We start from the raw sequence: 26,292 nt of genomic DNA on the forward strand, positions 1-26,292 counted from the left end.
TTGATCTGATTGTGCAATATGCACATAGAAGCAGAAGAGAGGCAGAACACAAAGCCTATTTGGCATTTAGAATGATTATGTGCTGATCCTGGAGGCAACTGCGACTCGTGGCCACTGGTAGATCTCCAAGAATTTGTTCAGTCTGTCTTTAAATTTCCCTCAGCTGGTGGCCATTACTAATTTTGGGGCCAATTCAGTAGTTCAACAGCGTACACTGTGAAGAAATGACTCCTTCTACCTGTCTAGTCTCTAAAAAAAAATCTAATGTTTCTAAATTTGCAACATCAACGATGTATTTCCATAAATGTCAGAACTAGTGTATTAATGGTTTTCACATAGCTGGGCTTTTCTAGGACCAAAAACATTATTATCCCAAGGCATTCTAAAACAAAGAAGTGCTTCAGTAAGTCAGCCAAGAAACTATCCGTCTCCTAAGCTTCCCTTCATTTAATTTTTATCACCAGTTTTGCCACATACAAGTCTCGGTTATTACTTCAGTCTCAGGAATTACTTCAACCTATTACTTCAAGCCTACTGCCTTTGTTCCCATATAGGACTATTATGAAGCAGAGAACAGCTCTCTGAAAGGAGGCGGCTGATGGATGATGAATGCCCAAACCTAAAGCCCACTGGATCTTCTTATCCATGTAATCTTAAAATGATGTTTTGCACTAAATTACCTTCAGCCAATCTGCCATAATAACCACACTGGGATCTTTCAAAGCACTGAAGAGTTGCTTGGTGGCTCGTTTCTTTTCCTGCCTGTAATTTTTCTTCTGGACCTGTTAGACCATAAAACAAAACAGAGCTTGTGAGCAAGCAAAGAGAGGGAAACTGAGGGGGAAAGATGGGCTCATGCTGTTCATTTCAAAACAGCAGCCTCCCATTTCAGGGAGTGCATTGAATGTATATGCAGCACTTACTGCAGCAGGAATAAGCACAGCAAGACTTTTATTTTTCTCTGTGAAGTTGCATACCCTCCAAAACGTCAGCAGTGAAAACTGGAATATGTGTGGACAACCAACATCAGAGAGTGATCAAGATGGCTACAGTTATTAATGGGGAAGTAATAATACACTTTATTTATAGTCCGCTCTATCTCCCCGAGGGGACTCGGAGAGGATTACAGTATACACATAATATAGGCAAACATTCAATGCCTTTTTATAAGGTGAACAACAATGACATATAATAGATAAACAAAAGGCAAAGGATCCCCTTTCCATCTCCAGCATCTGGAGACGATGCTCAACTCTGGCCATGGGGAGATGTTCTTATTCCATTTTCCATGCCAAGGAGCCTGTTGTATGTGGTCGAGTTACCAACATAGTTGCATGGGCGCCTTTTGTGTTACAAACAAACTAGGAGAGCCTGCAGCACTTTGCTTTTGCTTAAGTCTGTAGGGAAGGGAACCCTGGTTCTGCTCACTCCTCTTCTTCCCTTCCCCCACGCTCAATTAGCTCAACTCATTTTGCAGCAAATGCAGTACACTGAAAACAAAGGGGGAAAGTGGGAAGAGAAGAAAAAAGCTGGGACGTTTTAAAAGCAGCTGAAAAAATAGGATTGCAGAGAATTCACTGGGACTGTTCCTGCAATATGAGGGCAGTTGGAGGATATAATATTGTTTTTGGCTTTGGCCTTTTACTTAGTGAAGTTTCAAAAGTACATGAACTAATTATTTTAAGGGTTGTTTAAAGCCAGTGTAACACAATGGTAGAACTGTTGAGAAGGTTCAGGGAGTACCAGGTTCTAGGTCTCCACTAAGCCATGAAGCTTACTGACTGCCCCTGTGTTGACCACTTTCTCAGCTCCATCTATTTCAAAATGTTCTGATGATAAAAGACTGGCAGAGTTGGGGGAAGGGGGTTATAGTATAACAGATGTGTAGGGTTAAAACATAATTACTACTACAAATCTGTCATTCTCACCAATACGATTTAAATGCTTTCATTAAACTATTGTATTGTGACGAAAACGTTTTTAAAAGTTTTTTACTTGTTATGTAAGGTTAATATATTATTGAAGGAGACAGTGACATTTATCATGTCTTGAAAACTTTCAGGATTGGCAGCACACCGCAGTTATCAAAACACATGAATTTGAAATGTATTTATACATTAAACACCACTGGATTTCCATTTAGACAGAGAAATCACTAATAATAATAATAATAATAATACAGGTGGTCCTAGTAGTAATCAGCACACTGGGTGCTGTGCCAAAAGATCTCATCTGGCATTTGGAAACAATAAACATTGACAAAATCACGATCTGTCAACTGCAAAAGGCCACCTTACTTGGATCTGCATCATTCAAAAATATATCACACAGTCCTAAACGCTTGAGAAGTGTTCGACTTGTGATTTTGTGATACGAAATCTAGCATATATCTCTCGTTTGCTGTGTCATACTGTATTTTTGTGTCAAAATAATAATAATAATAATTTTATAGTTTTATTTCTTATCCACCTCTCCTCATGGCTCAAGACAGATCACACCACGGGACACATACACGGCAAACATTCAATGCCATTTTGGACAGTCAGGACAGAGACAGACAGAACAGAAAGGAGGCATGTTGTGTCGACATCCAGCTTTTTGGCGCCTTGGAAGTTGTGCCCGAATCCTGCCACAGGGGACTGCTGTCACTCCATCCTTTATGACAAAGAGCCATCAGGACCTCCTCCTTTTCTTTTGGTCACTGGGCATTTTCTGATATTTTTCTTTATGGTGTCGTAATCCCCAACCTGCTAATTAGGTTTTAGCAGTACCTAATTTCCTCTACTTACATCTTAAGCTGTATTCGAACTGCTTAGGTAAACAGTGAGCTGGGCTAACAGTCGGGTTCTCACGCTGACCCAGGGCTTCAAACTGGCAACCTTTCATATGGTAGATTTTATCATTGCTGGTGATTGACCAGCTGTGCTAAAGCTGTGCCTACCCCTAGAAAGACTCTGAGGAAGGCAAGAGCAAGGTCATACTGAACAAATTCTGGCAAGGAACGCCTATTAGATATTTGTCTTACAGTTGTCACAAGGCAAAATGACTTGAAAGCACACAACAGCAATCAGCTCTTTTGAAGAAATAGAGAAGAACCATTGTGAAGCTGTTGTTTTGATTGCTTTAGTGGAAATCAATCTATGGAGAGCTATGGCCTTTGGACACTGGAAAAGAGGTGCAATTTAATCAGGGCAATCACTTCATGATACATTTTTTTCCCACCTACCTTCAATGTCTCTTTCTTGTTGTTTTTGCCAGTAGGGGAGACACACTCTTTATCAGATCCATTGCAAAGTTTGTAGTCAGTCTAAAAGAAAGGAATGGAGATTATTTAAATATTGTTATTGAACATAACAATAAAATGCAACACCACCAGGAACTCAGTAATACACACTATCTTCAAAGTCATAACGATGTCATTTTGTTTCATTACAAAACATAGAAAGATTCTTGGAGGAAGAAATCTGTAGCATTAAACTTTCATGAACTTCACTCCACTGCATCAGATGCAATTATAAATTATAGAGCAAGAAAATGACAATTCTGACTGTACATGAAGATACACGCTTCTAACCACATCCACAGCAGAGTGACCATTTGAACCATGGCAAGGACAAGGAAGATGAGCCACCTATATTTCTAGAACAAGCATTGGGGACTAAAACTGAGTTGTAGGCTACCAACTAGAGACAGGAAGGCCATAAGAAAATGAGATTCCTTAAAGCAGAGCTTTCCAAACTGTGTGTCATGATATACTACTGTGTGTTGCCTGTGGTCCATAGGAGTGTCACATGGAAAATGCTCCTTCCCTTCCCTGCCCCACAAACAAAGGATGCCTGGTGAGTGCATTGGCCACCCCTGGAAGGGGGGGGGGGGAGGAGGAGGAGGAGGAGGAGGAGGAGGAGGAGGAAGAGGAGGAGGAGGAGGAGGAGGAAGATACCTTCAAAGGGCATCTAGTTCAGTCCCTTCAGGAAGGCAGGAAGACACTGTTAAGGTCTCCTAACAGATGGCCATCCAGCTCTGTTTAAAAACTTCCAGAGAAGTAGACTTCACTTGATAATACTTTACTAGATTTGGAAGATATCCCCAGAGGGCATCTAGCCCAACCTCCCGCAGCCACCCAAGTCAAAGCACTCCCAACAGATGGCCATCCAGCCTCTGTTTAAAACCTCCAGAAAGGTTAACTAACTACAGAAGTAGTGTGTTTAGATGTTGTTCAAGTACAGGTACTGTTACAACTTTTTAAATTTGTATAACTTAATCATAATTTATTATTAAGTTGCCGTAAATACCACTAAAATTGATAATTTATGATTAAGTTGCCGTAAATACCACTAAAATGGATAAGTTTTTTATTAAGAAAAAAAATCTGCTGACAATGTCTGTGATGAACCACAGGGCTAAAGGGCTTTTACAGAATAAACAAGGTTTGGAAAAAAATCCTTTACACTTTTTATGAACTGCAGTTGATTCTAGTTTCTTTTCCTCTATACCAGTATTTTTCAACCTTCCTAATGCTGCAACCCCTTAATACAGTTCCTCATGTTGTACTGACCTCCAACCATAAAATTATTTTTGTTGCTACTTCATAACTGTAATTTTGCTACTGTTATGAATCGTAATGTAAATATCTGATATGCAGGATGTATTTTCATTCGCTGGACCAAGTTTGGCACAAATATCTGATACGCCCAAATTTGAAAACTGGTGGGGTTGGGGGGAATTGATTTTATCATTTGGGAGTTGTAGTTGCTGGGATTTATAATTCACTTACAATCAAAGAGCATTCTGAACTCCACCAACAATGGAATTGAACCAAACAGAATTCCTATGACCAACAGAAAATACTGGAAGGGTTTGGTGGGCATTGACCTTGAGTTTTTGAGTCGTAGTTCACCTACATCCAGAGAACACTGTGGACTCAAACAATGATGGTTCTGGACCAAACTTGGCAAGAATACTCAATATGCCCAGATATGCACACTGATGGAGTTTGGGGAAAACAGACCTTGATATTTGGGAGTTGTCGTTGCTTGGATTTATAGTCCGAGACATTGTTCAGGAGGCAGCAACAAAGTACGTCCCAAAGAAAAAGAAAACCAAGAAGGCAAAATGGTTGTCTGCTGAGACACTGGAAGTAGCCCAAGAAAGGAGGAAAGCAAAAGGAAACAGGGATAAGGGGAGATATGCCGAGTTAAATGCGCAATTCCAGAGGTTAGCCAGAAGAGATAAGGAACTATTTTTAAATAAGCAATGCATGGAAGTGGAAGAAGACAACAGAATAGGAAGGACAAGAGACCTCTTCCAGAAAATTAGAAACATTGGAGGTAAATTTCAGGCAAAAATTGGCATGATAAGAAACAAAGATGGCAGGGACCTAACAGAATCTGAAGAGATCAAGAGAAGGTGGCGAGACTATACAGAAGATCTGTATAGGAAGGATAATAATATTGAGGATAGCTTTGACGGTGTGGTGAATGAATTAGAACCAGACATCCTGAGGAGTGAGGTTGAATGGGCCTTAAGAAGCATTGCTAACAACAAGGCAGCAGGAGACGACGGGATCCCAGCTGAACTGTTTAAAATCTTAAAAGATGATGCTGTCAAGGTGATGCATTCCATTTGCCAGCAAATATGGAAAACACAAGAATGGCCATCAGACTGGAAAAAATCAACTTATATCCCCATACCAAAAAAGGGAAATGCGAAAGACTGCTCAAACTTCCGTACAGTGGCCCTTATTTCTCATGCCAGTAAGGTAATGCTCAAGATCCTGCAAGGAAGACTCCAGCAATACATGGAGCGAGAGTTGCCAGATGTTCAAGCTGGGTTTAGAAAAGGTAGAGGAACGAGAGACCAAATTGCCAATATCCGCTGGATAATGGAGAAAAGCAGGGAGTTTCAGAAAAACATCTACTTCTGCTTCATTGACTATTCTAAAGCCTTTGACTGTGTGGATCATAATAAATTGTGGCAAGTTCTTAGTGGGATGGGCATACCAAGCCACCTTGTCTCTCTCCTGAGGAATCTGTACAAGGACCAAGTAGCAACAGTCAGAACTGACCACGGAACAACAGACTGGTTCAAGATTGGGAAAGGCGTACGGCAAGGCTGCATCCTCTCACCCAACCTTTTTAACTTGTATGCAGAACACATCATGCGATGTGCGGGGCTTGATGAATGCAAAGCTGGGGTGAAAATTGCTGGAAGAAACATTAACAACCTCAGATATGCAGATGACACCACTCTGATGGCCGAAAGCGAGGAGGAGCTGAGGAGCCTTCTAATCAAGGTGAAAGAAGAAAGCGCAAAAGCTGGGTTGCAGCTAAACGTCAAAAAAACCAAGATTATGGCAACAAGAATGATTGACAACTGGAAAATAGAGGGAGAAACTGTGGAGGCCGTGACAGACTTTGTATTTCTAGGTGCAAAGATTACTGCAGATGCAGACTGTGGCCAGGAAATCAGAAGACGCTTACTTCTTGGGAGGAGAGCAATGTCCAGTCTCGATAAAATAGTAAAGAGTAGAGACATCAGACTGGCAACAAAGATCCGCCTAGTCAAAGCCATGGTATTCCCTGTAGTCACCTACGGATGTGAGAGCTGGACCTTAGGGAAGGCTGAGCGAAGGAAGATCGATGCTTTTGAGCTGTGGTGCTGGAGGAAAGTGCTGAGAGTGCCTTGGACGGCGAGAAGATCCAACCAGTCCATCCTCCAGGAAATAAAGCCCGACTGCTCACTGGAGGGAAAGATACTAGAGACAAAGTTGAAGTACTTTGGCCACATCATGAGGAGACAGGAAAGCCTAGAGAAGACAATTATGCTGGGGAAAGTGGAAGGCAAAAGGAAGAGGGGCCGACCAAGGGCAAGATGGATGGATGGCATCCTTGAAGTGACTGGACTGACCTTGAAGGAGCTGGGGGTGGTGACGACCGACAGGGAGCTCTGGCGTGGGCTGGTCCATGAGGTCACGAAGAGTCGGAGACGACTGAACGAATGAACAACAACATGCACACTGATGGAGTTTGGGGAAAACAGACCTTGATATTTGGGAGTTGTCGTTGCTTGGATTTATAGCTGACCTACAATCAATGAAGATTCTGAACCCCACCAATTATAGAATTGGGCCGAACTTCCCACACAAAACTCCCATGACCAACAGAAAATATTACGATTTCTGATGGTCTTTGGCGACCCCTTTGACACCCCCTCAGCCCCCCCCCAGGGGTCCCGACCCCCAGATTGAGAAGTACTGTTCTATAGTTGCAGTTTCATGCAAGCCAGATGAGTAAGGAAGGGAAAGCCGTCCATGACTAACGGAATCTAATCTGACTCAACCTAGCTTCCAATTGGCTTCTATGAGCAGTCACTTTTACACTCTATTACTCACAAAGGCATTTCATTTAAACTAGCTTTTAACAGAGCGAAGAGTCACTTTCTACCTGGATGAATAACTTGGTCAGGAATCTGTTGCAAAGAACCTTCTTCAAAATAAATTAGTCCTTCAGTTAAAATTGCCCTCAGAAGCTTTAGTTTGCGAGTCAGGTATACAAAATCCTCTTGAGCAACTTTTCCTTTCACTTACTTATTGTACACAAGATCTCCTTGTAAATCTAAACCATGGTTTGTAACAATGGTGTGAAGGTTAAATAAACTACATTTTTGTGGAATTCAGATTTCGTTTACCATGTGTTATATCAGTGTATGCAAAGATCTAAAAACATGAGGAAATTAAACTAAAAACAGAAGAGAATGTAGATACCAACTGCCTCACATTTGTGGTACTGCATTTGTCACCTGGCCTCAGAAAAGGCCCTGGACCCTAGTTGAAGGCAGTGAGACAGACCTCTCAGGATCTCACCACAGCTGTTCATCTCAACGCACCCCAGAAACAAGGTTGTCATTGCTTAGTGCCTTTGGGCCCTTCCACACAGCCCTATATCCCAGAATATCAAGGCAGAAAACATCACAATATCTGAGTGTGAACTCAGATAACCCAGTTCAAAGCAGATATTGTGGGATTATCTGCCCTGATATTGTGTGGAAGGGCACTGAGTCTGCAACAGCTAGGAAATATTTCTGTTGGGTGCTGTGAAGAAGGAGGTTTTGGGACTCACGAGTCATTAACAACCATCAATGTGAAACCCCAAGTTATGGGATGGTAAGTCTGGTTTATGATCACATAAATATTGGACATGATGTCAGCCAATATGTTTAGTTTTGGATAAAAAGAGCTTTGTGGGGAAGGGGAAGCCATCATCCATACCTCTACACACCCAAAAATATACTGTAGTGGTATCAAATAGGAACTATGCTTTGGTAATAGTAAATGTCCCTAGAAATACTTGGACTCTGAACAGTGCTCAGAGAGCACAATGAGTGTTTTGTTCTTGCAAGCACACCTGCCCAAATTCTGTCTGTAACAGAACGCCCTGCCAAAAGTGTCTGGTTTTTGCTTCCTCGATGGCTGGATGTGTAGCAAACAGTTCCAAGTTCTTGAGATAGTACAGTGCACGAGTAAAGATGGCTATCTGGATCTCATGGAAACTAAAATAAAACAAACACAGAATTCATAGTATGCCCAGGTTTATTGGTAACCTGTTTTCCAGATATACTCTGGAATACTCCAGTTTCCATAGTGACTCAGGCCCCTTCCATGCAGCTGAATATAATCCCACATTATCTGCTCTGAACTAGAATATGTGGCAGTGTGGACTCAGATAATCCAGTTCAAAACAGATACTGTGGGATTTTCTGCCTAGATATTCTGGGTTATATGGTGTGATAGATCTACCTTTTAGTCGGCTAGGCCGAAGCCTGCATAGCAGTGTCTGGCATCTTGGTATTCAAGAGAGCAGGAGGAGGAGTCAGGCTGACTCCTGATTGGGTGTAGCAATTGGGGGTGGAGTCAGCTTAGAGAGGGAAAAGGAGCTGCCAGTTTTGACACAAAGGGGAGAAGAGTTTTAACATCTGAGAGAGAAGGTTGTGATTTTTAGATAGGGAGTTACAGCAGGGGACTGACAGGAGAAGAAGAGCTTTTAGCGAGTCTCTAGGTTTGGGAATAAGGTGAAGACATTAGGCTAGAGTTTTACTACGTTGAGAGGACTAGTAAAAGAGAGCTGTGTCTTAGTAAACTTAGGAGAGGTTTACAGATACCTTATAGCCCAGTGACTGAGGCAGACTGGAGTCTGTGCTCTAAGAGAAACTGTGTCTTCAAGTAGAACAGTTTGTTAAAGAGACTCACAGCTGAAAAAGCTATTCTGTCAGGGGAACTGTTTGTATTAAGCAACCAAGTTACTGCAACTGCATCAAGATTCTGTACCACTCATTTTCAACGAGTTGTTGTTATTCTAAAGTTAAAATAAACTATTTATTAGTTTACTTTTAACTGGTGTTTGCCTCAATCCATTCGTTTCCCTCAGAACTCAATCTCTCAATACATTTCTAAAGTCCAGTCAGCCATAGAAGTCCAAGAGCTCAAATATCCTTTTACTTAAAATACATTCACACCCTTTTGGTTCCTCAGGCCAGCGATTCTGAGGTGGTGGCAGCTATTTCTACCAAGTACTTCGGTCACTTAGGATCAGCCTTTGTTCTACGCTATATTGAAGGGCAGAAGTGGGATCTGTTGTTCCCCCTTGCCCCAGAGATATCCCCTAATTCCTTTATATATGGCTATGTGGAAGGTCCCTCAGCTAGGGCATCTACTCTTCTGGAACAAATTTACCTTAAAGCATGATAAAGGCATTGGGGGAGAGGGGAGGAGGGGAGATCGGAAGCAGATGACTGATACCCCAATTTAATGGCTGTGACTCAGAATGTTGCAAAAATGGGTTGGGAGAAATTGACTGAATGCATAAAATGTATTTGTATGCTGAGGTCAGAGTGATGAGTAAAGCTTGCTTGGCAACGCTGTCTTATGATTAAAATACCTAAGCAAAAATGCTGGTTAAAAAAAATGAAGTCTACCTTTGGCTTCAGTGAATTCTTGTTGATTTGTTTTGAAATTCTACAGTTTTGTTCATTCTTCACACGTTTTTAATGAATTCTATACTTCCAACTGTCATGTGATTTTACATTTTTAATATGAATAATTGTTGAGATAAAAAAAATCTGAAAGGTGTTTTTGTTTACCTGTGTGTCATGAGAATCCCATTAATCTTATTTTTGATGATGTGTATATTGAGCAGTTTATATAAATAAAAATGTAATGTTCGTTTGTGGGATTAACATAACACAAAAATCACTGGATGAATTGACACCAAATTTGGACACAAGACACCTATCAGGCCAACAAGTGACCATCACTCATAAAAATACAGCGAAAGGGATTTAAAAAGCCAAAACCACAAAATACATTGCATCGCATGTGCAAAACCACATATATACACAAATACATATATACACAAACACATATACAAATATATATATACACACACACACAAAAAAAACACATATACAGAGACTGGGCTACAGCAACGCGTGGCAGGGGATGGCTAGTGCTTTTTAGAAGCATGCATACATGGTTGGTTCAATGTACTAATGTGCATTAGTACATTAAACCAAAAGAAATAAGAAATAAAATGTTAATTATGTAAGGAAAAATTCCATTATGAGTGCAGGAAATGCATGCAGATAATTCCAAATTAGACAAAATATCCACATGTTTTAACAAGTATACAGCCAACTTTATTATAAAATGTGTTTAAAGCAGTGCTATTTTTGCAAATAGAACTCCTCCTGCAAAGAAGGCCAAAATGCTTAAAATAATACATGTCTATTTGTAACCCAGGGCAAACACTACCATTATCCCTATATGTTTGCTTTAAACACAGCATGTACCAAATAAATAATTGAGTTCTCTAAACAAAGAATCGGAAATGAAGACAAACTATATGCAGTAACTCCAGGAGTGAAAGGTAGATCTCAAATCTTCACTCTATGGCAACAGGAACAGGAAATTGGGAAGGAGCCACAACAAATACTGAATAACAGCCATTAACAGCAGTCATCTGCAGCATTTAACCACATATTGAAGAAATGAGCAAACTCTCAACATGATAAACTTGTTTATATTCATGACCTGGTTACTATTATCCACAGCAGGTCTCCAAAGTGGAACAAGAAGCCATGGTTTACATATCCTCCAATGTTTCACAGGTGAAAACTGGGACAGAAGTGTGCTCAGAATATGGGAGCAACTAATGAACACACAAGCAAAGAGAGCCTGAAGCAGTTTGCTCTGGTCTAAACTGACTGGAGAAGGGCAAGACTTCATCCTTCTCTTCTCTCCTGCTCCTGCTAATTGCATACATAATGAACTCAGTTTGCAGCAATTGAAATACAAGCCAAGGATAAAAGGGGAAAGTGGAGAGAGGAGAGAAAAACTGGGACGCTTTGAGAGCATCTGAAAAAAATGAGATTACAGAGGGTTGATCAGGACTGTTCTGGTCAAACTGGGCATAGCTGGAGTGTATAGGCCTAAAGTAGCTGTGTTCCTCAAAATATTAGAATCAGCACAATGTAGCACTCATATGACGATTTAGGATTGGGCATCATGTTTTAACAGTTTTATGATATGTATATGCCCTGGTGGCGCAGTGAGTTAAAACCACTGAGCTGCTGAACCTGCTTACCGAAAGGCTACAGGTTCAAATACGGGGAGCAGCATGAGCTCCCACTGTTAGCCCCAGTTTCTGCCAATCTAGAAGTTTGAAAACATGCAAATGTGAGTAGATCAATAGGTACCACTCTGGAGGGAAGATAACGGCATTCCATGTAATTATGCTGGCCACATGACCTTGGAGGTGTCTATGGACAATGCTGGCTTTCCGGCTTAGAAATGGAGATAAGCACCAAACCCCAGAGTTGGACACCACTGGATTTAATGTAAGGGGAAATGCTTTAAAATATGTTTTTTTAAATTATTATATGATGTAATGTATTGTATTATTTGTTGAATGTGCGGCATTGAATATTCCCATGTTGTAAGCCGCTCTGCGGGGTGAGAAAGAGTGGGATATAAATATAGTAAATAAATAAATTAGTAATCCATAACTTTCATTAGTCCTTATCACTGGTCATGCTGAATGGGGATGATAGGACACAGAAGCTTTACATAATATGGGCTCGTCTCCCTCCCAAACCTCTGATGTGGAGGGATATTCCAGTCACTGCCTGACAGATATGAAACTCTGGAGAGCTGAAAACATGGGGGGGGGGGGGGGGAATAAGGTGGCATGCCCTTGAAATAGGGTCCAAAACAAAGCCCCCTTTATATTCTGGGCTATTCTGGGAATGGTGGCACAGAAACCAAATTGAGCTACAGGCAACAAACCAAAGAAAGAATCTTCGTGTGTGAACCCATTTTTAACCTTCCAACTAGAGTGAGTATAAAACCTGGATGCAGTACATTTCTACTCAAACCTCATTACCTTATTAATGGAGTTTGGCGTTTGAGGAATCTCGTCCTTCAGTATGGATAAAGCGTTTCCTTCCATGTCTTTCCCTGAAACACAAGGGTATAAGGTAAACTGTGAAATTTTTCTCTTAAAAAATCAAAAAAAGATCAGTGAAACAAACAACTTGCTAAAAGCTTGACTGCTTAAAAAAAGAACAAACAGGAATTGTAGCATAAGCAAAACATATTTATATTATAAATCATATTAAGTCAACCAAGTTCCAGCTCACATCTGCAGAAAAGGATATGTAAAAACGATCACTTTAGTACCAATGGCCCTAAATATCCTAAAGACACCAGATCCCACATGATCTTGAAAGCTAAGGATTGTCAGGCCTGGTTAATACTTGGATGAGAGACCACCAATAAATATTAGGTACTGTCGGCTGTAGTTCAGAGGAAGGGATTGACATAACCACCTCCGAATATTCTTTGCCCAAGAAGATTCTATTAAATGAATGGGATTGTCATAAGTAAACAGATGACTTGAAGGCACAGACAAACATTTCCAGTTATGGTTCTAAAGAGCCACTAAGATAAAGAGTTATTTAATATCTGTGTATCAGTTGCTTTGGATTAAGGTCTGGTTCAAGCATGCAAGCCTATCAGTTCTCAACATCCAAAGACTGGTTTGCTGAATGAGTGAACATTTGCCACTAGAAACACCATACCTTGTAGCTCTCCAGATGTTACTGGTCTGCAACAGCCAGCTTTCCTCATCATAGGCTATGATAGTGACGACTGCTGGGAGTTGCAGTCCAACAACTTCTGGAGGGATACATGAGTCTAGCCTGAAGTACAACATGGCAGCCATCTTGGAGTCAAATGGATGCTCTGTGATGGACCATTCACATATGTCAATTATTTCTCTATTTGCAGTCATTAAGGGATGAACATATAAACATGTGAAGCAACTCCAATTCGTATGCATGCTGAGTTCTAATGAAGGAGTAACAGCTTCTTTTTGGAAAGCATATTTCTGCTCGCTGGGGGTGTTCTTCAGTGAAGAAAATGCTCTCTGCCTCCCTCATTGATCAGTCTCACTTCATGCATGGAATAAGAATCGGTTCTGCCTCTCAGATTGTCTTTATGAAAAGAGAGAGACCTGAACGGAGAGGCCTGCCATGACGAAGCCTGATCACCTCTGCCTTAGGCTGAGCTGCTGGGCAAAGACAGGAAGGTAAATTCGGTGGAGGTCAATGGAGCCACTGGGAAGTAGAGATTAAGATTAAGCACATCCTTGCTCCGTCACACTCAAACATCTTAATGCTAGGGATTTGCACAATAGTGTTTTACAAGGGCAGATGATTACTGAATGAATTACTCTCGCTTTCCTTCTGTGTTGATTCCACTGAAAGAGAACATATGGCCCAGCCTGCCAATTACTTTTAATGGGAATCACAAGTCTGATTCATGGTTCACAAATATGCAGATTTACTCTCTCAACTGGCTTTTTCTTTTCTGTAGTCACACCACCACCCAGTTATTGATTTAAGCTTACAAAGAAAAAGAGCTGACATCCTAGGCAATCTCTTCCTCCTCACCCTCAGATTTGTGCATCATTTTCTGCCCCTGCGTTTGGCACATCAGCAGGATTTTCTCATGTTTTGCTTCCACCCTGATCCAAAAATACATTTACTTGGGATGCAATTCTGGTGAGTTAAGTACAACTGTTGGCCAATGTGTTGGAGCACAGTCCAAATATCTCGTAGAAGCACTCATATCTAATATATTTCGTAGATCAGAATTTAGCCCAAATGTTGTATAGTCGTCTCCTTATGCTCTACATCAGTGGTTCCCAACCTGTGGTTCGTGGACCACCAGTGGTCCGCAAGAATGAAAATATGGTCTGCGGCTTCACCATTACTACATTGTTGCCTCAAAACCATGCAGCAACAAGAGCAACTGGTCTTGCAAAACCCTCTTTTAATGCCAAGACAATGGGGATGCCGGGAGGAGAGAGGCTGACTACCCACGAAAGATTACTACTACCACATCAGCTCTAGATTATTAATGCCTTGGATTGCGAGAAGATCCAACCAGTCCATACTTCAGGAAATAAAGCCCGACTGTTCATTGGAGGGAAGGATATTAGATGCAGAGATGAAGTACTTTGGCCACATCATGAGAAGACAAGAAAGCTTAGAGAAGACAATGATGCTGGGGAAAATGGAAGGAAAGAGCAAGATGGATGGATGGCATCCTTGAAGTGACTTGCTTGACCTTGAAGGAGCTGGGGGTGTTAATGGCTGACAGGGAGCTCTGGCGTGGGCTGGTCCATGAGGTCATGAAGAGTCGGAAGCGACTGAACGAATAAACAACCATCCAGTAATCACCATCTCCTCACCCGGAACTTTCTCGGAACTTTCTTGGAACTTTCCTCCAACACCACAGTTCAAAAGTATCTATCTTCCATATACTATATATGTTCTATATCAGAAACTCAAACTGATGTGGTCTATCCAATGCAATTTTCTGAATCAGCACCCCAAATAACCAAACCGAATCTAAAGTTGACCAAAAACTGATTCGTAACCCATTTGGTATTAATGTTGGAGAGTGGTCCCTGGTCAAAGTGGTCCCTGGTTAAAAATAGGCTGGGAACCACTGCTCTACATTCATCATGCCGGATTTGCCATACAATGGCTTCAAAATGTATCCCTTGCTATCTCAAAATAAGAGGAATGTTTGTTTTATAACAATTCCTTCCAGATTTGAGCCTAGCATTAAGGTAAATTACTGTCCATAACCTATGGACAGTGAGCAATGGAAAGAGAGGAATGATAAAATAGTAAAAAGTAGAGACATCACATTGGCAACAAAGATCCGCATAGTCAAATCAATGGTATTTCTCATTGAAAGCTGGACCATAAGGAAGGCTGAGAGAAGGTCATCCGGAGTTTTGGAGTTGGGTGCCATCTCTACGCAGATGACACACAACTCTACTACTCTTTTCCACCTAATTCCAAGGAGGCCTCTCGGGTGCTAGACGAGTGCCTGGCCACTGTGTCCATCTGGATGAGGACGAACAAGCTGAAGATCAATCCCGACAAGACAGAGGTCCTCCTGGTCGATCGCAAACCAGACCGGGGTATAGGGTGGCAACCTGTGTTGGACGGGGTTACACTCCCCCTGAAGCCACAGGTCCGCAGCTTGGGAGTCCTCCTGGACTCATCGCTCACCCTTGAGGCTCAGGCGTCGGCGGTGGCCGGGAGGGCTTTTGCACAACTGAGACTTGTGCGCCAGCTGCGCCCATACCTCGCTAAGGCTGATCTGGCCGGGGTGGTCCATGCCTTAGTCACCTCTAGACTGGATTACTGCAATGCGCTCTATGTGGGGCTGCCCTTGAAAACGGCTCGGAAATTCCAATTGGTCCAACGGGCAGTAGCCAGGATGTTAACGGGGGCCCATTACAGAGAGAGGTCAACCCTTCTGTTTAAGGAGCTCCACTGGCTGCCGTTTATTTTCCAAGCCCAATTTAAGGTGCAGGTGCTTACCTACAAAGCCCTGAACGGTTTGGGACCACCCTACCTGCGTGACCGCATCACAGTCTACGAACCCACACGTTCACTCCAGTCATCAGGAGAGGCCCTGCTCGTGATCCCGCCCACGTCGCAGGCGCGTTTGGTGGGGACGCGGGACAGGGCCTTCTCTGTGGTGCCCCCCGCCTCTAGAATGCCCTCCCGAAAGATCTCAGACAGGCCCCTACTTTGGCGGTTTTCAGAAAGAACCTGAAAACCTGGCTGTTCCAACGTGCCTTCTCAGATTAGGAACCCCACTACTAAAGCCCAGAAGCACTTTAGTAGAGTCAAGATCACCCTCACCGCACACTCCACTTATATTTTAATCCCATATCCCTCCGACACTTGAGCACTTTTTAATCCTGTACCCTACTCCAGCCGGCTCAGTTTTTAATAATGTCCTGTTGTATTGCTATTGCTATTGTTTTCTGCTTTAACTGTTTTATTTGCTATGTATTGTACTGTTGTATTGTGTTGGGTTCCGGCCTGTTGTAAGCCGCATCAAATCCCTTGGGAGATGCTAGCGGGGTACAAATAAAGTTATAATAATAATAATAATAATAATAATAATAATAATAGGCGCTTTTGAACTGTGGTGCTGGAGGAAAATTCTGAGAGTGCCTTGGATTGCGAGAAGATCCAACCAGTCCATACTTTAGAAAATAAAGCCTGACTGCTCACTGGATAGAGGGAAAGATGAAGTACTTTGACCACATCATGAGAAAAGTGGGCATGTTCAGATTTGATAGAGCAGGGCAAGATTTGTTGTGATAAGTTTTGCCACTGATTTCCTTTGAGGCTGAGAGAGTGTGACTTGTCAAGGTCACCCATTGAGTTTCATGATTTAGCCAAGATTTCAACTCTGGTTTTCTGATTAGTAATCAAACTACTTTACCATGCTGGCTTACATTTCTCTAAAGATAAAGACATACAAATCCAAGGAAATCGTTAAGATTTCATCACCATGAAAGATGTTCTAAAATACAGAGTGGAACAGAGACTGACCTGAAGCACAATGGGAACAGGGGAGAATTGGATTAGATTTCTCCTCAACAGCAGCTTCTTTTTTGTTACTCAGAACCAAATTATTCTCCTTCCTTTATGAAATACTCCTTTTCTCCATTCAACCTGAATGACACCTGATGGAGAATTAGCTGCCTTGGCATCATGAGAATAAGGAAGTACAGTATTTCCACAAAACATGATGATGATGCAAATACTACTCCAACACAACAAAGGAAAGAGGGAAGATACCTAGCATTGTTATCAGGGAATTTATTAAACGCAGGCCATATCAGTTTACAGTCTGATAACACTGATTCTCTTTTTAAGCTGCAGTGGCAACATCCTATGGAATTGAAATTAAGGGGATTTGCAGCCAGAGAGCTCCTTTGGTGCCTCTGATTGAATTGCAAAACTCTAGGTTTTCATCATATTGCAGACAGGGAAGTTAAAGTAGAATAATAATAATATGATTGTATAGCTTAAAGGACTTCTTTTTACTCCCTAAACCTGGTGGTGCAGCAGGTTGAACTGCTGAGCTGCTGAACTTGCTGACTGAAAGGTTGGAGGTTTGAATCTGGGGAACAGGGTAAGCTCCTGCTCTTAGGCCCAGCTTCTGCCAACCTAGCAGTTCAAAAAACATGCAAATATGAGTAGATCAATAGATATTGCTTCTGCAGGAAGGTAATGGCACTCCATGCAATCATGCAAGCCAGATGACCTTGGAGGTGTCTACGGACAACGCCAGGTCTTCAGCTTAGAAATGGAGACGAGCACCACCTTCCACAGTCCTAGACAACTAGCCTTAATGTCAGGGAAAATCTTTACCTTTAGTTAGCTTAAATTGCTCTTTTTTACTACCTAGATCTGGTTGAAATAGTGTGGCCCTCCAATATTTTTTTGAACCGCAGCTCAACAGTCTTCCCTTCCATTGGGAATGTTAACTAGGAAGTTGGGAAGTGTGGATTAACATAATATGAAGGGTTGCATAATTCCCACAATTGCCCCAGATGTAGGCTTGGTGCCAATCGCTGTAAAACTGACATACTCAGTGGGGATTGCTGCAAAATATACCTGCACAGGCCTGGGCTGCAAAACAAGAAGGGGGAAAGTGTGGGAATTAGGATCAGGCCTCAAAAGTGCCACATAAAAGGAGTGGGAGGGGGCAAATAAACACTTCTGACATTGCAATATCTCTCTACAAGTCCAATTTATTATATCTACTATTTTTTGTTGCTTTTCAGGATATTAGGCCGCTCATAGTGGCACCTGGTCAATGTGCATTGCTCCTAAAGAAACAAATCTAGCTTGAGATGTAATCCACACCCTTAAATATCATTTCTATATTTTGTCTTCTGTCTTAGCAGCAAAGAACTAGCAAAAGCCTATGAGGAAGACAGTGAAATACAATTGAAACTTTAGATCTAGTTTGGTCTTGGCTTAAAAAGACATCTTGTGCATTACTCTTGGCTTTTAATGCAGAGAGTCCTCTGCTCTCTCCCAAAGCACCAACCAAATTACTAGGTGCTAAAATGCAATACGGTTGGGCAGAGCAAGGCATTCAGTAAGTGAAAACGCTCTTACCCTTTTCCCAGCAGACTGAATGAACCACACAACCATTAAAGACACAAGAGTCCCATCATTCCTTGCTTCTGGGCTCTCTATTTACATAAATCCCTCCACCTAGTTTTTGTCCTCCCTCACCTCCCAAAATGCCTTTAAGGTTGGGATGCAACAGCTGAAGATTCTCCATGTCTAAATTGCAGCTTCTTCCATTAAAAACATGAACATGCTATGGGAAAAAAGGCAACTGACTCCGAATTTATAACATGGGCCCATGGGTAAGTAGCACATCTTTAATTGTATATCAAACACAATGAATCTGGGAGTAGAATAATGTTCACAATCTTCCTTTCTCTTCTGTTTACTCAACTGAGAAGTCCTCTTTAGGCATGGATAGTTAACAATTTTGGCTGTTGTGAAAAGGCGCCGAGGTCTCTTAAGTGATTTTAATTTATTGCAACTGCACTCTGTCAAATATGGAGGGAAGCACTTTTACATTTTCCTGTCCTGAAATCAAGGTAACTTCCCTGGCTTTAGAGACTATGCATCTTGGTTAGAATGTGGCCTCAGGCAGCAACATGTCTTGGGTCAGCCCTGATGGAACCCTCTGCTCTACTCATAGGAGCCAGGCTGGGATTAAATCTGGAACAGCACCAAAATGGGATCTGCTTGAGACTCAGGAGAATTACAGTACTGGAGAAATCAAGGGTCCCCTCACACTACATAATTATATCTCCATGAGTCCATTTCAACTGTCATGGCAACATGGAATCATAGAGTTGGAAGAGACCTCGTGGGCCACCCAATCCAACCCCCTGCCAAGAAGCAGGAAAATTCCATTCAAAGCTTTCCCAACAGATGGCCATCCAGCCTCTGTTTAAGAGCCTCCAAAGAAGGATCCTCCACCACACTCCAGGGCAGAGAGTTCCACTGCTGAACAGCTCTCACAGTTAGGAAGTTCTTCCTAATGTTCAGGTGGAATCTCCTTTCCTGTAGTTTGAAGCCATTGTTCTGCGTCCTAGTCTCCAGAGCTGCAGAAAACAAGCTTGCTCCCTCCTCCCTATGACTTCCCCTCACGTGGCCCTCATCATATCCCCTCTCAGCCTTCTCTCATGCAGGCTAAACATACCCAGCTCTTTAAGGTGCTCCTCATAGGGCTTGTTCTCCAAACCCTTGATCATTTTAGTCATCCTCCTCTGGACACATTCCAGTTTGTCAATCCTATGGAATCCAGCAATTGACAATTTAAGGAGGGGCATTTAGAATTCTCCGGAAGAGAGAGCCCCTTCTAGTGCCACTCCAAACTACAAATCCCAGGACCTCATAAGGCACAGGCACAGTAGTTGAAGTGGAATCACAGCATTATAATTATGCCAGAAGACCCTTAAGAATTTCCGAAACCTTAGTCATCTTTCATAGTTTTCCAATAACATAAATACAAGGAAGTTTTGTTTGTCCTTAACCAGAAAGGTAATGACTAACAATAAACAAAATTTGTTTTTAGTATATATCTTGCTGGGAAATGGAAACTGTGCCCTCTTCTGCTGCAAAATAACAACATTGAACAATCCCATCCTCTCTGGATGTCTTGTCAATTAATTATTACATGATTATTTGCTCCTTTGTAGATTTCTATTTTTAAAATTATTCATAAGTTTTTCTTAATTGTGTTTTTTAATGAGATTCTTATTTTGGGTTGTGCGTTGTTCTGATTTCCTTTGAAGAGCAGGATATAATTATGACAAACAAGGAGCTGGGGGCAGGAAAGTCACTGTTTCATATTTCCCTGTACCAATTAATTTGACTGGGAACTTGTACAACCAAACAAAATATGTTTGGACCTCCCTCAATTAAAAAACCAAACAAAAAGTAATAGCAATTCTGAAGGGGAGATCCATCAGGACTGAAGTGAATCAAGGGGAATTGGATTTTGCCCTTTTTTGCATGCTGTTTTCAAATGCAGCCCCTTTCCAAAAGAATTATTATTATTATTATTTATAACACGCTACCATCTCCCTGTAGGGGACTAGGGGTGACTAACATGAGGCCAAGCCCAAAATAAGGAAACTTGCAGGCATGTCATATATAAAAGAGGGAGAAAAAAGGAGGAAAGGTTTCCATATAATTTTATTTTGAGCAACTGAAGAAGGTAGATGCCAAAACATTTTGCTAATATATTTATATAGTTCTGTTTGTGAATCACTCCCAATAAATACATATTTTAAGTGATTAGCTGCATCCGCCAGAGATGCAGAACAAACTTGCCAGAAGTTTTGCTTGTCTGTTTTAAATCATTTCCTAATGTATCCTCCCCCCCCCCCAAGTGGGGGAGTAATGCATAATTGTCACCAGTAAAATATTGTGGTGTGAGGAAACCATACTCTGTTACCAGTGCTGTAGTCCTGACCAGATTTCCCCCCCCCCCCCCAACAGCTCCAACCAATCTTTCCAAAGAAAGCAGAATGGAAAATCATTGATTCCCAATGTCACATCTAATTTGTAGAAGAGCCATTATCTCTCCATTCATTCTACATCAAGGAGAGCTTAATAATACTGTACTGCTTTATAGGGTTGAGAAAAATCATTGGAATAATATATATGAGCCATAAATAAACCACCTTAGAAATGTTGTTAAGATTATATATGGCAGCAGATGAAAGAAAGTGAATGAGCAAGGTGCTTTTTTTCTCAAAGGAGAGTGCTTACATTAACAAGGTTTCTTTGCCATTTTGAATTCAACTTTTTAACAGAAAAAAGCACAAATAAAGGAAACAATGCCTACATTAGTTTATTTTTCAGTATTGAAAATGTATTGGACTATCTTGATGTATTTATTTTAGACTGGGGCGGGCAATCTACCATGAGCATTCTTAAGGCCCCCTCCATAATCCCACCCCTTCAGCTCCTCCTATTGAGTTTGCCATAGAAGGAGGGAGGGTAGAAGAAGAGGAAGGAGGAGGCTAGAAGGAGGGGAAGAGGACACCTGGAGATGAAAATAGGTGTGTGGAGTGCATGAATCTTTTTTTTTTTTCTGGGCTATTGTGATTCCTTGAAATCTCTGGGGAATTCAATGGGGCCTTGGTATCCTATGTGGATATCAAAATCAGTGAATGCCCAAGTCCCATTGCATGCTGTAGCACAGTAAAATGGTGTCCCTTAAATAAAATGGCCAAATCAAGGTTTGCCTTTTGGAATTTTTGGGCAATAATTTCAAGCCATGAATGGTGGAGATACATACAGACTCTGGCATGGGCTGGTCCATGAGGTCACAAAGAGTTGAAAGCGACTGAACGAATAAACAACAACAACATGCATACAGAGGACTATAGTCACTGCAGCCAAGCCACATGCACATTGATAATCCAGGTAATAGAGATGATCAGAGATGATATCAGATAGTCGAGCCCTGCTGTGAGTTCTAGACTCCATCTATATGTTATTCACTGACTCTTCCATTCTATAACAACAACAACAACAACAATAATACTTGAGAAACTGCAAGTTGCTTCTGATGTGAGAGAATTAGCTGTTTGCAAGGACATTGCCCAGGGGACGTTGGGATGTTTTGATGTTTTACCATCCTTTGTGGGAGGCTTCTCTCATGTCCCCTCATAGGGAGCCGGAGCTGATAGAGGGAGCTCATCCACGCTCTTCCTGGATTCGAACCTGCTACCTGTCGGTCTTCAGTCCTGCCGGCACAAGGGTTTAACCCACTGCACCACCAGGGGCTCCAAATACTTGATTTATAGACCGCTGTATCTCCCAGAGAGGACTCAGGGTGGTTTACACACAAAAAGGGCAAATATTCAATATCCGAGAAATACAAATATATCAAAGCAATAAAACGTAATACAAAATAATGATAGCATTGAGTTAATCACATAAAAGAATTAGACATCAAACCGAAAGACATAAAACAACTAATCACTAGAAGCAGATTACATTTTAAAAACATGGTCAACATTAAAAATCTAACATAATAAAACAATTTAAATTAGGTGAGCATTGGCTGTTATAGTTGTTCTTGAAATGTACCATAATGGCTATGTGGCTATGTGGTAAAGATATGTCAGCCAACCTTCCAGTGACTGTGGTCTAAGGTGCCCTAGTCCTCCTGCTCCGCATATGCCAAAGTGCAAAGGTGCGTTTTTAGGAGTTTTTTTTTTAAAGGAGAGAAAGGTGGGGGGCATTTTTATTTCTTTTGGAAGTGAGTTCCAGAGATGAGAAGCAATCACAGAGAAGGCCACTTCTCTCATTCTCACCAGCCGTGCTTGTGACAGGGGTGGGACCGAGAGCAGGCCCCCTCCTCTTGTTTTGCTGTCTGTGCCCCTGTTCAGAAATTTTTATGTCACCTTCTGTCCCTGTAACAAATAGATTTTGAAAAAAATTTGACTTGTTGTGGAAATAAGGATTGGTCATAAAGCTTCAGTGGAGACACCCTTTTCCCCATGATATTTTTTTTAGGGTTGAATTCCCCTTCCTAGGAGTAGATTTCTCTTACTTCCTGTTGCCTCGACCCCGTTCTTAACTATGAATTGTTTGTAAATCAGATTTTTGTAACTTGGGGACTGCCTATATTTGCTCATCATAATTGTGGTGTGGGATGAAGCCAGGCCTAACAGCATACAACTGGGATGGTAACACTTTAGGTTTCAGTTTTGTTCATAACATGAGATCCATCATGTATAGCTAGCTATGAAAACAGGTCTAGATTTACAGAACTGAGTGCCCATGAGCCTGTGTTGAGACGGTCATATATTTCAATGCTTGAATTTCAGCTTGCAAACAATTCATTTCATGTACCAATCTGCTCTTGTTTTCTGCTAAACTTTGGTGCTCAATTCAGTTGGGAAGGGGGAAGCCGCTTCTATCTAAGAAGTTGTTGCTGTTATTAACCTGCTAAGAGTCAGAATTGTGTCTTCACATCACTTGGGGATCTCAGTCTATCTTCATCCTTATACACTGTAATATAAGCCAGAATATCAAAGCAGATAATCCACAATACTGGATTATATGAGTCTACACTACTATATAATCCAGTTCAGAGCAGATAATCTCGATTTTATATGGCAGTGTAGATGGAGCCTTCTGCTTCCTTATGTTGCACAGTAAATGATAAAAATGTTGAGGCACACACTGACCTGGGCTGATGGGGTAGATCTCATTATCAGCCCCAAAAAACAGGTTCCGAGTCAACTTGCGAGGATCGATTTTTTGAGGAGTGGAAGCAGCAGGACAGAGCGAGAACCTGCGCCGAAGAAAATTCTCTTCCTTCATGGCATGTGCTGTAGGGGTTTTCTGAAAGGAAGGGGAAAAAATAGCAACAGGTTCGCATAAAATCATAATGTCAGGTTTTTAAATGTTGTTTGCTTGGTTTTGCTATTTTAAACCAACCTGTCCTTAAATGCATGATTTTCAGCATGGCTGTGGCAAACAAACTATCCTGAATATGAAGGTACATGTTTCTGCTAGTCATCTGCAAAGTCCAGAAAAGAAAGCACTAATACACAGTGTCCCCCGTCCCTACCCAAATGCAGCAGATATGCTATTTATTCCTCAACAATACATTATAAAATAAATGTTATCAGTCTCAGCTAAGTTAAAACATCCTGCTTGATACATATGATACTCCCATCAATAAAGATAGACCTAAGTGCTATTGTTATTCCTGCCTAGAGTAGACCCATTGAATAATGGGATTTACCTATGTGTTGACTCACTATTCAACAATATCTTTTCAATACGGAAAACAAATCTTGATGAAACTATTGCTGGCCCTAGTACAAAGTGATGTTTTTAAACAGAGTTTTCAAATGTAGGCATGTTCTTGTTCAATTATGTTTCTTTCTATTTTTTATAATACAGGCCACAGTTTTTCCTGATTTTTTTCAATTTGGGATTTTTTTTTACAACTACATTATTAATCAAATAATCAAGAGGGAAAAAATCTGATCTTGATATGGGTATCAAAAGAGGTAATTCTGGGTGGATGTGGATAGATATCTCTCAGGGAAGGACTGGGAAACTGGGGCCATTATTGTCCAATTTTTGCCCTTCTCCTTTCCAGTGGGGTGGATCCTCTGACAGTTATGGACAAGATGGGGAAAATGAAACCCAAAGTTCTGGTTTCTGATTTTAGCAGATTGTCTTTGTGGGGTGGGGAAAATTGAAGGTGTGTTACAGGTAGAACCAGTGTGGTGTAGTGAATTGAGTGTTGGACTATGATTTTGGAGTAGTCTTTCAGGTATATGTCAGGGTGGTTCTCCAGGTGTTTGAGGACTTCAGTTTCCACAACCCCGCACAACACCTGAAAGGCTATCATTTAATGTTGTGTACAATACAGAACAGGATCTTCCATCGTGCAGGATCATCCTTATTTATCATACTCAGTGCATAAACTGGTGCTTCAGTCAACAGGGAATCATTTCCCATAGTGAAACTCTACTATACAGAAATAACTTGCTCTTTCAGAGTAGTTATTATGCATAGAACATAGCAGTTGATAACAACAAAGCCAGGGTGTTTATGATGCATACAGTTAAGTACTTCTGGGAATATTTTGGACAGATACAAAACCGCAGATGGCGTAGCTAACGGAATAAACCAAAACACAATCACTGACAGTATAACTAAACAAGACTTGATGAAATGAAAGCTCCATCTTACATCATTAGACAGCGTTTTGAAATTATGATTTTATTTCATTTTCTTCTCCCTTAAAACAAATGTTTTACTGCAAGGACTGTTTTACAACAATTCAGCTAAAGATAATTCAGCCACAAGGAGGCTCAAAGCAGCTTACATTTTAAAAAATGTCAATACAATTGAAAATCTACAAATATACAAACATTAAAGCAGAATTAAATATCAATGGCATTAAAAGATTCACAGTTAAAATCCATAAAAATATATTCAAAGCTAAACACTACAGCACCCCCTGGACTGATCTTAAAAACCTTCATCTTGAAAAGCCTGTCTGAATAAAAAGGTTTCAGCCTGCCGCTGGAAGGACAGTACGGAGGGGGCCATTCTGGCTTCCCTGGGCGTGGAGTTCCAGAGTCAAGGGGCAGCCACCAAGAAGGCCTGCTCTCTTGTTCCCTACAAGCGAGCTTGAGATGGAGGTGAGACCAAAAGAAGGGTCTGAGCAGGTCTATCAAATACCCTGGACCTGAACCATCTGGAGGCCAACAAACACACACCTCTTAGTAATTAGTTTATTTATTTATTTATTTATGATATTTCTATCCCGCCTTTCTCAAGCCCGTTGGCGACTCAAGGCGGCTTACAAATTGGCAGCAATTTGATGCCATAACAATCCACAATATACAATTAAAACATTTTAAACAGCATTATAAAATCAATACAATAAAAAAACTCGTTTCTCACCTACCCACTCACTGAAAGGGAATGAATGAGAATGAAAATAAATGCATACATACAAGAAAAATGTGGAAAATAAAAATTCTCTTTAGTGGTAATGACAGAGATAAGAGAGGTTCAAGAGAGCTTAACAGAGAACTTGGGTGAAATTCCCACCCATTATTTCAACCACCAAACATAATAATAAAGAAATGTCAACCCAAGTTGCTTAAACCCCCAAAAGAGACTCCTACAAAAAAGATAAGCACTCTTAAAACTTCTCCCTAGTATCAATACAATACTTTAAAAGGTAACCGTTTCTTTTTGACTTGAAATCTAGTCGAATCTGACTCTGGGGGGTGGTGCTCATTTCTGCTAGGTTGGCAG

At 41.2% G+C, this 26,292-nt stretch overlaps 1 protein-coding gene across 2 annotated transcripts in view; it reads right to left on the bottom strand.

Annotated features, from left to right (window-relative positions):
- The window catches only part of OSBPL5 (oxysterol binding protein like 5), a 222,325-nt gene that overhangs the window by 59,422 nt on the left and 136,611 nt on the right, over positions 1 to 26,292 (bottom strand). For both annotated transcript variants that reach the window (XM_060768257.2, XM_060768266.2), the window contains exons 2-5: positions 23,688 to 23,844; positions 12,435 to 12,508; positions 3,227 to 3,307; positions 681 to 782 (exon numbers count right to left, since the gene is read on the bottom strand). In XM_060768257.2, the coding sequence (XP_060624240.2) occupies positions 681 to 782; positions 3,227 to 3,307; positions 12,435 to 12,508; positions 23,688 to 23,844 (414 nt within the window). The remainder of the gene's footprint in view (positions 1 to 680; positions 783 to 3,226; positions 3,308 to 12,434; positions 12,509 to 23,687; positions 23,845 to 26,292) is intronic.

Source organism: Anolis sagrei, chromosome 1, assembly GCF_037176765.1.
Source record: "Anolis sagrei isolate rAnoSag1 chromosome 1, rAnoSag1.mat, whole genome shotgun sequence".
Taxonomy (NCBI): domain Eukaryota; kingdom Metazoa; phylum Chordata; class Lepidosauria; order Squamata; family Dactyloidae; genus Anolis; species Anolis sagrei.